The sequence below is a fragment of the Lutra lutra genome, chromosome 8, assembly GCF_902655055.1.
Source record: "Lutra lutra chromosome 8, mLutLut1.2, whole genome shotgun sequence".
Classification (NCBI taxonomy): Eukaryota; Metazoa; Chordata; class Mammalia; order Carnivora; family Mustelidae; genus Lutra; species Lutra lutra.
The window spans coordinates 60,264,521-60,279,019 of NC_062285.1; the positions used below are offsets into that span (position 1 = coordinate 60,264,521).

The 14,499-nt window shown below is 38.6% G+C and overlaps 1 protein-coding gene across 6 annotated transcripts in view; it reads left to right on the forward strand.

Moving 5' to 3' along the window:
* Positions 1-14,499, forward strand: part of SENP1 (SUMO specific peptidase 1) — a 54,400-nt gene that overhangs the window by 32,573 nt on the left and 7,328 nt on the right. For all 6 annotated transcript variants that reach the window (XM_047743163.1, XM_047743165.1, XM_047743164.1 and 3 more), the window contains 3 exons: positions 553-684; positions 12,845-13,048; positions 13,851-13,930. In XM_047743163.1, coding sequence (XP_047599119.1) covers positions 553-684; positions 12,845-13,048; positions 13,851-13,930 — 416 coding nt within the window. The remainder of the gene's footprint in view (positions 1-552; positions 685-12,844; positions 13,049-13,850; positions 13,931-14,499) is intronic.

Genomic DNA, 14,499 nt, shown 5'->3' on the forward strand with positions numbered 1-14,499 from the left:
TATAAAAATTTGGAAAATACATAAAAGTCTTTGTACATTTAAGATAATCTGTTCCTTAATCCATTCTTCTGTTGGAAAAACTATCCTATAGCTGATAAGTATAACACATTTATTATAGTTGTCCTGAATTCCATAATTTACATTTAAGAAGTCTAATTTTTTTCTAGGAAAATGTGTCTGAAGATACTACCTTTATCCCCTTACTACCCTTTGGGAAAGATTCTATTTACTAGGAAATTGTATGGACCAAAGATATGAAATATAATTAGGTCTTCTTGTGGACTTAGAAAATCTGATAGCAGAAGGTTATTTCAGACTTAGGAATAAAAGAAAGAAGGGTCTGAAATTTTGTGCTGCAAATGAGAAGGGAGGACAAGATGGGATGAAAGGAAGTAATCCAGGAAATTACTGGAAGGAATAGAAACCAAACCAAAATGTTAGAAGTGAACAGTTGATTACCGATAAATATAGCCTGGGGATTATATGAGCTTTGGTGAGAAATCTAGTCTGTAGCCATGTAGGCATCATCTCTGGTACCTCTTGGTTCCCTAGGAAATGGAGAAGGAAATAAAGAATGTATTTCGTAATGGGAACCAGGATGAAGTTCTGAGTGAAGCATTCCGCTTAACCATTACACGCAAAGATATTCAAACTCTAAACCATCTGAACTGGCTCAATGATGAGGTAATCTCGCACCTATTTTTATATTCAAATAGTGAGCGTTAAGTAGAAACTAAATCAAGGCATTATCTTTTCTCCAAGTGTGGTCCTCAGATGACCTACATAGAATTGGCTCTCCTATGTTTGTCTGTTCTCCTGAGTGAGTATGAGACACTGTGGTGGAGAAATGCATTTTAAACAAGTACCTCAGCTGATTTTTTTTAATATACCTGTGAGTCTGAGAACTGCTGATTTACCTTGTTGTGTGTGGAAGATCTAGACACTAAGGGAGAGGACATTTGGCTCTCATTCTTTTTAAGGCACCTACCCTGCAGTTCACATAATCTGAGTAGATTTTTAACAGCTCTGACTGTGTTGCCATCATTTCCATCATGGAGTCCATTTCTACTTCCTTTTTCATCTTTCTGTACTTGTTCCGGGTCACCTAGGTTATGAGATTTAAGCTTTCTAAAATAGCCTGCATTTATATATGATATTGAAAAAGGTATGTTATTAAATATACTGACATTGAAAAAGTTATATTATTAAATATTTGATGTACTGGGTTGAAAGAAAGGTATGGCCCTCAGCTCCTGTTAATAATTTTAAGTAGATTAATTACAGTCTTTATTCTGTCCTCAATCTTAAACCTGGAGGAAACTGTTTTATTTCAGAAGGGTATTTTTCACAGCAAAGGAAGAGATGGGGTTGCGGTTTTTTTCTCTAAGTACTTGCTTCTTTTCTTAGGCCCAGTAGAAACATCCCTGCCTCATATTTTGGGTTATTCAAAACTTTAGATTTTTAGATACTCAGTATAATAAGCACTAGATATTCTAGATATCTATAATCTGGTCTTGTATGCTTAGGATCTTCCAAATAATAATATTTGCTAACATCTATTGAGCATTTACATCATGTTGGGCACTATTATGTTTTATATGTTCTATTCGTTATAATAGTCACTACAGACCTTGGAGGTATATTCTGTAGTTTAACCATTTCTATTTTATAGATGAAGAAACAAAGCATGGAAAGATTAAGAAACTTTCAAGGTTACATGGCCAGTAAGTAGCAGAGCCAGGATTTAGACCCAAGCGTTGGATCTTATCTGTTATATTGTACTGCCTCAGAATCCTAAATTGGATCCTGTCTTAGGGTTAGATGTGTAGAATTTGAGAGCCATATGCCATGCCCAGCATGTTGATTTTCTCTGGGGGCAGCTAGACTAGCCCCATTCTCTTTGCCCCTGATCAGTTTCTAAAATACAGATTTCAGGGGCTCCTGGGTACCTCAGCCAGTTAAATGGCTATCTTCGGCTCAGGTCATGATCTCATGGTTCTGTGATCGAGCCCTGCATCAGGGTCCCTGCTCAGCGGGGATCCAGCTTCTTCCTCTCCCTCTGCCGCTCCCCCTGCTTGTGCTCTCTCACTCTCTGTCAAATAAATAAATAAATAAATAAATAAAATCTTTTAAAAATAAAATAAAGATTTCAGAAGTTAAATATTCCCTGAATAATATCTTTGACCAAGAATGGTAAGGAAGGTATGGTTTGATACTGTCTTGCTTTAGGGGAAAGCGTCTTGCTTCTTTTGGCTCAAAATAATGATATTAGAATATTGGGTCACATAACAGGAAAAAAAAAGAGTTCACCAGATAAAAGGGCAAAATGGAAATCAAGGACTGTCAAAAGTATCCACCAATTAAATGTTTTTTATTTGAAGACATTAATGTATGGTTTCTTGCCAGTTTCTGCCTGCCACTGCCAAATGGAAAGGGATCAGTTATTGTATAGGGATTGTAGCTCATTTGTTGTAAATTATGCAAAGCCTCCTAGAGGGCAGCAATGAGTAGGATATGAGCCGAGTCCCTGCTATTTACGGTGGCAGTTACCTTGGTGAGATCCTCGGTGAGATCCCTTACAGAGGCGGCATTCATCAGGACATGTTTTCCATTCTCCCGGCCCATCAAAGATTGGATTTTTAGCAAGCGAAGTTCATGGAAGTTACATTATTTAGAAAAGTAGAGGAGAAGGAAAGATTCCTTTTCTACTTTATCTCTATGACACCTACCCATAACTTTTGTAGAGAGTGCTTGTATTCTGAGTTCAGAATGTTAACTTTGAAAGTGGGTACCAATTCACATGTCTGTGATGATGGTAACTATTTTGGAAAGCACTATTTTCAAAGTACAGTACTTCTCAGGCTTTCAAAGTTACTGTCTGTGAGAAGCTAACATTCTGATGAGGAATTAGTAGATATCCTCAAGTATTCATATTCATTTAAAAATACATAATTCTTTTTCTCAGTTGTGAATTCTGAGTCATCTTTTGCAAGTAATTTGTGCTCTCTTCAATCCTGTCCTTCCCTCAAATAGATATTTTCATTAATAGCCATTTCTTTTCTTTCTGTATATCCTATCAGTTTTATAGGCTGCTTTTAAATCTTTCTCCAAAATAAGGTGACTGGCATATTATTCTTACCATTTTATGGACAAGAAATACAAGATCCTTGGGATGCCTGGGTGGCTCAGTCGGTTAAGCTGCTGCCTTCGGCTTGGGTTATGATCCCAGGGTCCTGGGATTGAGTCCCGCATCCAGTTCCTTGCTCAGCGGGGAGCCTGCTTCTCTCTCTGCCTCTGCCTGCCATTCTGCCTGCTTGTGTGCACGCACTCTCTCTCTCTGACAATAAGTAAATAAAATCTAAAAAAAAAAAGAAAGAAATATAAGATCCTTGGAAATGAAAAGGATCAGATTTAGTTTATAAGGAAAATAAAATTCAGAAGTCCTATATTTAGAATATGTGCAGAAAGCCATTAGACTACCCTTTCTTTGGTCACTTTCCTAAAAGAGTAGGCTACATTGCTTGTTTATAAAATAGGCTTTCAAACATAGGTTTTCGTGAATGGATTTATGTACAGATGAATAAATTCTGTGTAGCTTTAAAGGACCAATAATTGGTTGATAGGACTGACATTTTTAACTCACTGTAAGAAAATGAAACTTCTGGGGCGCCTGGGTGGCTCAGTGGGTTAAAGCCTCTGCCTTTGGCTCAGGTCATGATCCCAGGGTTCTGGGATTGAGCCCCGCATCGGGCTCTCTGCTCAGCAGGGAGCCTGCTTCCTCCTCTCTCTCTCTCTGCCTGCTTCTCTGCCTACTTGTGATCTCTGTCTGTCAAATAAATAAATAAAATCTTTAAAAAATTTAAAAAAAATAAATCCATAAAAAAATAATAATAATAAAAGAAAATGAAACTTCTCAGAAATGGAATGTGGAAATTGGCTGTCTTTGTAAAGAATACAAAAGGTGGCTGGAAGGCTGAGAAGACCAGGGACGTTATAGATGGCAATTTCTGTACTAGGTCTGGTGATTAAGAGTTAATAGAAATAGCTAATTAAGGGAAGGAGGTCAGGGTTAAAGAGAGGAGGAATTAGTTGCAAAAGTAGATTGAAAATCATAATCAAGGAGCAAAAAAGTATTTTTAAATGGCTGTCAGCACTAAAAATTATTTATTAATTCTGGGTGATTACATTAGATGACTTCTGTGATCCAGTGGCTTGATGATTCTGCTTTATGGTGTGACAGTTCTCCTTCTTAGAGGGCCTAAGTATTGTTTTATAAGGCATCAGATAAATTTAAAGATATATGGAAATTACTTAGGCATACAAGTGAATGGATAGGACTTCTATTTCTGGTCATAATAGAATAAGATGGATCAGGTTTACCCTTTCAGCTTAACCAGAAAACTAATCAAAACATGAAACAAAAATTTTCAGACAGTGGATAACAGAGATCCCTGAGAGGAGGAAAATGAAAGGGATGAGCTGATGATTTCCCCACCTCACTAGGGTGGTATGTTGAGGGTAGAGAGCTGGTAGAACCTAGCAGTGCCTGACAGTCTTGCTTAGTGGAGGAGACATGGTTCAGAGTTCAGGGAGGTGAAAGGGGCTAAGATTTGTGAGGTTAAAATACTGAAGGGGAGGTTGCTGCACAAAGAGAAAGCTTCAGAGATGGCAGAGCCCCCCCACCCCAAATCTTTTGAGTACCAGTCTGTACATAGATTGGAAGAAACTACCAGAGGCTGGGGAAAGAACCACCAGGAAGAAGAAATCAGAACAAAGCTCAGAGCTAACATAAGTGCTTAGAATAGTTCATATTCCAGCCAGTTAAGAATGGAAAAATCATGTGGCAATGAATAAAGGCCTCAAAAGGACAGGAGTGGGGCCAAACTGGCCTAAAATAAAGGCCACTCTGGACCTGTGGTAGCAAAGTTAAATACAAATCTTGAAAGCTTGAAACTGATTCAAGTGACTTAACTGTATCACAGAACAAAAGGCCAACGATACAAACATATTCTAGTAACAACCAAACCCAAAAAACTTGAAACCACAGTGTCCAGCTTCCATTCAAATGTTACCAGGCATGCAAGGTGGAAGGAAAATGCAACTTATTACCAGGGAAAAAACCAGAAATACTCAGAAATGACAAAAATGACAGAACTAGCATACATTGGCAGGATATTACGAACACATTCTATATGTTCAGGAATTTAGAGGAAAATTGACATTTTGATGAGAAAAATGGAAAATGTAAAAGAAGGCCCAAATTGAACTTCTAAGGGATGAAAAACACAGTTTCTGAAATAAAAAATATATGAGGTAGGATTAACAGTATATTGGACACTACAGAGGAGAAAACTAGTGAACTAGAAGATAAAGCAGTAGGAACCATCCAAATGAAACAGAAAAAAAGGCTGAAGAAAGATGAGTATATGTGAGCTGTGGGACAATATCAAGCATTCTGAGCTCTATTTAGAGTCTCCGAAGGAAAAGTTAAGTGTAAGTGGTATCAGAAAAAAAGTTTGAAGAAAATAATGGTGGATTTTCCAAATTTGGAAACTTAGACTGGCAGATCCAAGAAATTCAGCATACCCTAAGTAGAAGAGACTCCATACTAAAAAGTATAATAAGTTGCTGAAAATCAGTGATAAAAGCAACCAGAGGAAAACAGACATGTGATGTACTAGAGGAATACAAGAAAGAAGTACATGTAGGCATGAAGACAGTGTAGCTACATTTTTAAGGTACTGAAAGGAAAAAAAAACAAAAAAACTTATCAATTTATATTCTATATGCAACAAATATATCTTTCAAAAAAATACTTTTTTTCAGACAAATGCTGAGAGAATGCACCACCAGCAGACCTGTATTATAAGAAATACTTAAAAAAAAAAAAAAAAAAAGAATACTAAAGGATATTCTTCAGGCAGAAGGAAACTATGAGGTGGAAATTTCAGTCTATATAAAGGAATGAAAAGCAGTGGAAATGCTCTGATTTTTTTTAATATCTCTATAAGACAATTGGCTAGTTAAAGCAGAAATGTATTATGGGATTTTTATATTACATTTTGTGTTTTGTCATAACACAAAAGTGGGGAAGAGGAAGTACATACTATAAGATTTTTACACAGTACATGAAGTGATATAATGTTATATGAAGATAGACTGTCATCAGGTAAAGACCTATATTATAAATCCTGGAGCAACCACTGAAAATAAAAATAAAAAGAGTTAATAAACAAATAAGATAAAATAATAAGGAAAAATAAGGAAAAAAACCCAAAGGAAGGGAGGGAGAAAAGAAAAAAGGGAGAACAGATAGGACAAATAGAAAAAAAGAGCATGATGGTAGATTTAAACTCATCGATATCAGTAATCACATTAAATGTAAACGATCCAACCCAGCATGCCCAATAGAAATATAATGTAAACCACATAGGTAATTTTTTTTAAGATTTTATTTATTTATTTGACAGAGATCACAAGCAGGCAGAGAGGCAGGCAGAGAGAGAGAGAGAGGAGGAAGCAGGCTCCCCGTTGAGCAGAGAGCCCAGTGTGGGACCCTGGGATCATGACCTGAGCCGAAGGCAGAGGCTTTAACCCACTGAGCCACCCAGGCACCCCCACATAGGTAATTTTAAATTTTCTAGTAGTCACATTGAGAAAAGTAAAAAGAAACAGGTAAAATTAATTTTTTATAAAGATTTTATTTATTTGACAGAGAGATCACAAGTAGGCAGAGAGACAGAGAGGGGAGGGGGAAGCAGGCTCCCTGCTGAGCAGAGAGCCCGATGTGGGACTCGATCCCAGGACTCTGGGATCATGACCTGAGCTGAAGGCAGAGGCTTAACCCGCTGAGCCACCCAGGCACCCAAATTAATTTTTTTTAAGAAATTTTTCTTTTTGAGAGAGAAGGCATGAGCCAGGGGTGGGGGAGTAACAGAGGGAGAAGCAGAAGCAGATTCCCCACTGAGTAGGGAGCCTGACATGGGACTCAATTCTATGACTCCGGCATCACGACCTGAGCCAAAGGCAGACACTTAACTGACTGAGCCACCCAGGCACCCCAGTAAAATTAATTCTAATAATATATTTTACTGAACACCATATATATAAAATATGTCATTTTGACATGTAATAAATACTGAAATTTTATTAAAGAGGTATCTTTCCTTTAAAGTGTAGTGCACATTTTCTACTTACAGCATATTTATGTTTATAGCACAGTTTGGATTAGTCATTTTTCAAGTGCTCAGTAGTCACTTTCAACTTGTGGCTACCATACTGGAAAGTATAAACATCCGGTTAAAAGGCAGAGCTTGTCAGATTGGGTAAGAAAAGATCTGTTTATAAGAAAACCATTTTATTTATTTGTTTATTAGAAATTTCCTGGGTTTTTTTGTTTTTTTTTGTTTTGTTTATAATCTCTACACCCAACATGGGGCTCAAACTCATGACCCTGAGATCAAGAGTTGTATGTTCTTCCGACTGAGCCAGCTGGCTCCCCAAGAAACCCATTTTAAATGTGAAGACACAGATAGGTTAAAAGTAAATGGATAGAAAAAATACACTATGCAAAAACTAATCAAGAGAAAGATGAAGTAACTATATTAATATACCAAGTATATTTCAGAGCAAAGAATATTACCAGTGACAAACATTTTGAAAGGGATAAGTTCTTCAAGAGGACTTAACCTAGAGATGAACACACCTAGTAAGAGAAATTCAAAATATATGAAGCAAAACTTATGAAACTGAAAGGAGAAATAGACAAAGCTGTAATTATCACTGGAGGTTTCAACACCTTTCTCAATAATCAGTGGGAGAAATAGAAAGTCATTAAGGATGTAGAAAGCCAGATTAGGTAGATGGATCCCATGTACCTGAATGCTTGTGGGCAGGGAACACGTCCTCTTCTAGACAGCACTAAATGTGCCCTATCCCATGTGGAGAACCAGGATGATACTGCATTTCCAGTCTCTTCATTTTCCCTCCAGGACTCTGTCCTTCCTGTCATCCCTTACTAGTAATTTACTTGGATGAATGGGGAAAATAACAAGCAGACATGTCTTTTTTTTTCTGGTTTTATTTTGCAAACCCTGTTAATTATTGTAGTTGCTTCCAAAATGTAAAATCATTAGACTGTTGGAACACTGTATTTCTGACTTTTTCCTAGCTAGAGGGAACACCATAAGGAAAAGACTAATACTATGTGGGGAGTGAGGGAATGCAGGAGGAAATAAGATGGATTCTATATAGCAGACTGACTACACTGGTGACCAAGCTAACAAGGCAGACCAACTACCCATTTTGTAAGTCTCATCTCTGAAGAGAAAGAGGTGTCTTTCAGCTATTTTACATCACAGTAGCCTTGTGTATAGAGAAAGTATTCTTACTTGATTGATAGTGGGAAAGTTAGAAGTAAGACTTAATAAGGGGTATACTGGGGTCATCTGATTTTTATTGTGGAATCAGCATCTGAAATCAGAGCACATAACTCCGTTTAGCATTCTTTCATAACAAAAGTGGAAATGGGGAATTGGTAGTTGTCATAGCTTTCTGGTTATTTCCAAGGAGCCGTTAAATTTAAGTATTGCTCAGTGAAGAGAGGAAACAGCTTGCAGAACGTTAAGCCCAACTAGACAAGCCTAGCACAGGAAATAAGTTTGCCTTAGAAAGTAAAAACTGATTCCATAAGGGGGGGGCGGGGAGACCCTAGGCAAAATGAGATAAATTAGTTAAGTGAATGTGATGTGTCTATCATATGCAATGTACTCTTACATGTAGAATAAAATGATCAGAATGGAAATCTGAGTGTTTCTAACGTGACTCACTGGTAGATTCCACATCATTATAGTTACTTCTTAAAGTGTTTCTTTAATAGAACTAGCCCTTTGGATAAACCAGGGATTTATGCAGGGTCATGGAGAATTATAATTACAGTTGTCACAACTCCATAAAAATAGGTGTTGCCTGCCTGTCTTTTTCTAAAACTTTAGCAGTGATTCTAAATATTCATTACTTGAATTTCCATGGGAGAAGAATCCTGGGTACGTGTTCACAGTGAGAAATGTAATACACAGAGCTTACCTGAAGTCTACAGTCTATATTAATTAGGTTAACAAACTATAGAAATGATCCCTGAAAGTATAGTCTAGATCTTACGAGTGAATGATCTTCTGACTCATGCTATTTAAATGCTGCTTCTTGGCTGGTCTTTTGGGCTTTGTGGTCAAAAGGGGTAGATTTAATTTAAAAATCAGAACAGGGAGGTCAAGGTGAGAACATAGAGAAGTAAAAGAGGAAAAATGGCTTTTTCCCCATCGAAGCTTGTCTTGGTTTCTATGTAGGAGCACTGTTATACCCACAACTTTCAGAACATTTTTTCCCTAGAGCCAGTTAGAAAGGTTCAGGGCGCCTGGGTGGCTCAGTTGGTTAAGCCTGTGATTCTTGGTTACAGCTCAGGTCTGTGATCTCAGGGCTCTGAGATCAAGGAGCAGCATCAGACTGCACGCTCAGCAAGGAGTCTGTTGAAGATTATCTCTCTCTGCCCTTCCCCCTATTTGTGTGCACAGTCTTCTCTTTCTCTCTCTCTCTATCTCTCTCAAATAAAAATAAATCTTAAAAAAAAAAAGGTTCAGAGTGTAAAATTGGGAAGGGTTAAAAGTTAAAATTTTACTGTTAGTGGGGTATTTTACTTCTAAAAGAATGAGAAAACAATAGTTTGGCTGGTTTACTGGGTGAGAAGGAAGATATAGATAGCAGCGGTCATTTATGTCATTGCGGTAACATACAGGAAAAGGATTGAGTCCTTAGTTTAAAAACATTGTAGGCTTTTCCTTTAAAGAGAAAGTTTTCCAGCTTCAGCCTGGCAGCTCTTCAGATAAAATCACAAAGGAACAAGACACTATAAACAACAGTCCCACCCCGCCCCCCAAAAAGCCCTGCATAGACAAGCAGGCGCTCATGGCCAAGGCTGTGAAGGCAGAGGGAAGGGTAGCTCCTGAGGCACTGGAGCTTCAGCAAGCAGACAGACAAGTGTGGGCCCCAGAAAGAGGGACAGGTGGACCAACACTGGCAATTGTCCCCAGATGCTGGTGTATTGGCAAGACAGACAGTAGCACAGTGCTGACTGACTACTTTTAGCCCCCTGTTTGAAGGGGTATTCAAGATTTTTTGGAGCTAATAGAGTCTTGTGTGCAGAAGGGCTCTCCCCTTGGGAAGAGAGGGACCCTTGTCTTCACAAAATATAAGCAAATTCCTATCACTGCTTCTCTTTCATCTTAAGAATTGTGATCCCTTCTCTCATTTCTTTTTCCTTCATCTTCAGCCATCCTCTGTGAGATGACATGTAGGATTCTTTTTGTTCTCTAACTCCTAGCTTGTTTTTTTGGTAGAACTGTGTCTTGGCCGAACTATGGCAATTTTCCTCATTTGGACAGAGTAATAGCTGCAAAACTGAGGAAACTGGGATTTCAGTTCTACCTCAGATGTCAGATTATACATCCTCAGCTAATGGGGAGGACACTGAGGCCACCAAGCTTGCTCCTACTGGGATATAGGGGAAATGAAAAAGAGCCCAGACAACTCCTTAGAACTAATTAATAAGCTGACTTTGGAGGAGGCCATTTCCCTGGCAGTGGAGAAACCGTGGTTGGAGGCAGAACGAAAGCAATGGAAGAGGGGTTCTCAAAGGAAATGGATAATGTGTATCCTGAATCATTAGATCTCTGTTCTTCTTAAGCTGGGTTGGTCTTTAGCTTTATAGTCCACACTCTCAAAATAAAAACACAAAAATAAGAAACCAAACAACCGAGGCTGTGTAAGTCTAACTTCATTGGCTTCTGGAACTCTTTCCTCCTAAAACATAGGAAAATCATGGGTAGCGTGATACTCATTTATGTCATCCTTTTATACTTCAGGGTAATGACCTCAAAATGATGCCCCTCTGAAGGGCACCTAAAGGAGATTCATCTCCATGGCTTTCATGTGCTTGGCTGTCTTTATCTCTCTGCCTACTCTCTACTTTCTGCTTGAGTCTGTATTGCTTTTCTAGTACGTGACTTTTGTCTGCCCATGGAAGGTTTGGCTTACAGTGACTGATAGGTCATCTGCCTATTCACTTCACCCCTTGGATTAACGGTTTTAGCCTCATAGCATGGCTAATATTGTGGGATGAGCAGAATACCGGAAGAATCAATCCCTTCTTGCTGATTTTCTCTCTCCAGAGGATGTAGTTTTATAGTCTAGAAATCTCTGCTTGTTGGGCAGGTCTTCCTGCATTCCTGGCTGCCTTTCACAAGCCTGAAATCGTCCTTGGGCAGCATTATCCTTGGGGTCAGAGTTAGATTAAAAAACTCAGTTTGAGAAATCTGCGACCTTAATTATGTTTTGATTCATTATTATTATTTAAAATAACTGAGCTCCAGGTATTTGCCGAGCATCACACTAGGCAGAGGATCAGCCGCAGCTGGGCCTGTTGCTTGGTCTTCAGAGATGCAGGCAAAACAGTGTCTTTCTTCAGTCCTAGTCTTCCCCTCCACCCCCCACCCTCAGAGCTTTGCTTCATGGCGAGTGTGGTTTCCCTGCAGTTGCTGAGGCATCCTCATCTATAGGCCCTTTCTCTAGTCTAGACCATGTTTCGGTGTGTTCCTGGCAGTGTTCCCTGCTGCCTACCCAGTATGTAGTTGCCTACTGTTGGGCAGTAGCTCACTGCTCTGGCATCCTAGTGTGTAAATATTTGTCAAAGGACAGGGGCGTTTTCCCATTCCCCAAAAAGCATTCTGAAAAATGTGCCTGTTTTCTTAGTCATATTTCCAAGATGTGCATCAGTTAGCCCATTCATTCCTTGCAGTTGACAGACACTGGCCTGGCCTTAGCTGGCCACATAAAGTAAGTATGCAGTAACTTCCGGCACAGTAACTTTCAGGCTTTAGTACCAAGGAGTTCTGGACCTAAAGGGACCATAGTCAACAGTCACTAATAGAGAATACATTGTTTTGTTAACAGAAAGAATCCTCTATCTTCCATATCAAGCATTTAAATTTCTTGAACTCATGCTTGATATTGGAGGCGTATATGGAATCAACAAAAATGAGAAAGCTAACCATACAGATTCTGGAGGAAAACTTGACTCTTCTTGTTTGTGTCTGGACTTTTAGGTCTCGTGTAATGTAGGCTTTTATATGATATCCATGTCTACCTCTGCAGAGGTGACAGTGCTGAGCAACGAGGCAGTTGAGAGGTGGTTTTTCTAGTACAGTTGATGGTTTATTCTGTTACTCACTTCTGCTTGAGACCAGAGCCAGTCATCTCTGAAAGCCGACTTACTAGGCTGAAAAGGCAGTCTTCAGTTGTGGAACAGTTTTTGGTCTGTGCAAATCCAGGTGACCCACATCTAAGGATTGAACTGTTGGTCTTCGCTTTATTACACTAGGCTGTGAGCTCAGAATTCATTTAAGTTGCTCACCCAGTCCCAGTAGACTAAAATATCTCTACTGTGTCTTATCAAACTACTTGGTTCCTTCCTTTCCTTTTCTCTGAGTCTCACCTTCTAGCACCCCTTCCTCCTCCATCTCACTTTTGGACCTAATCCTCAGTCTTCTACAGATCAGACTAGCATGTGCCCATATGGATCCTCAACCCCATAAGATATCTGTAGATCTGTATAGCTATAGCTCATGCCTCCGGAATTTGATGTAGGGGCATGAGGCTTTGGGGTATTGAAGTCTTAATTGATAAGGAAACAGTAACCATGCTGTGCAACCCAGCAACTGCTTTTCCTTCATACAACACAACTCTTTTGAAAGGACTGAGTATCTATTTTAATATATTTAATTTCTTCCCACAGATAATTAATTTCTACATGAATATGTTGATGGAGCGAAGTAAAGAGAAGGGATTGCCAAGTGTGCATGCATTTAATACCTTTTTTTTCACTAAGTTAAAAACGGCTGGTTATCAGGCAGTGAAACGTTGGACAAAGAAAGTGGATGTATTTTCTGTTGATATTCTTTTGGTACCCATTCACCTAGGAGTGCACTGGTGTCTTGCTGTGAGTACCTCTCTTACTTTTAATCAAATTTAAAAGAAATCTATAGAATTATAGAACATACAGAGTAGTGAGTATTAATTCTACATTTTTTTGTTGCCTAAAAATTGAATAGCTTAGTGAACTTCCTGTCAAGAGTGGGAGATACTTAGATTTTGAAGAAAGTTGTGGAATTTCCTTTTCTGGAAATATATAAAAGGGAGTTGTAAGGCTAAACATTCTCAAGACAAGGCAGGGGGTGAAAAAGTGACTTCTTAATGATACTGCCAACTCAGATTCTGTGACGTACTTTCTGCCCAATTATGACTTGCCTTGCATACTTGATAGTTTGATATTTTTTATGACTCTGAGAACATGGATACATTCATTTAATATATTAATAAAAATACAAAAGTTATCTCACAATCTATTTTGAATTACATTTGAAAAATTAAAGCTAAAGAGAAATTCTCCACATAAAGAAGCAAACAACTATTTTACCATCTTTCTGAAACCATCTGGAAATGATCTCATTCATCTTACAGTCTCTGAAGAGTATGTGTGTCTTCACTGTTGCCCACATGGCAGATGGAGAATCTAAGTACTAGAAAAAGATTTCAGGGCCATTAATGAGGCCACAATAGTACTACGTAAATAGTCCCCTATTCTTCCCTCTGCAATTTAAGCATGGTATAATGCAAAATGTCAGTCAAACTTGTCATGATTTCACAGGAAATCTGGCAAAAGGTTCCAAGTTCCAGGGAAGTGAAAGCTGAGAGACTATTTTTCTTATTTTATGAACACACAGAATTTTTTTTATCCCCAGGTTGTGGACTTTCGGAAGAAGAATATTACTTATTATGACTCTATGGGTGGGATAAACAATGAAGCCTGCAGGATCCTCCTGTAAGTAGAGAGTTGAGAACAAAAGAGTTTGGTGTTGGGCATATGTTGAGTTTTTTCTACTGTTGAAATCAGTTCTTTGATACCTTTAGTGGAGCGATTATGATTAATAAAGGAAGTCGTCACATTGAGTAAGAATGGATATTTTATGTCTGAGTAAGTAAAGTTTAATAATAATATAATAATACCAGAAAGATGCCCTCATGGGGACAACTGTTGGCCTAGTGCACTAAAATAACGAAGAGTCAACATAGAAACTACTTAGAAGTCATCTAATCCAACCTGCTAATTTTTCAGATGAAGAAACCAAGACCCACAGAGGTGACTTTGATATGCTCAGGTCCTAGTAGTTAGTGGCTCAGCTGGGAACCAGAATGCAGATCTCTTTATACCCCATCTGTTTGTCTTTTCCAAAGTGCCTATTCCTCACTATACCACTGTACCACTCTGGTGGCCAGGAGGAGATAGGTTCCAGAATGGTGAACAGTCTGCACTTAAGAAGAGTGCTCTGTATGAGGTATGCACTCATCAAATTATGATTTGGATTGAATTTTCACACAGGAGAGTCAAGA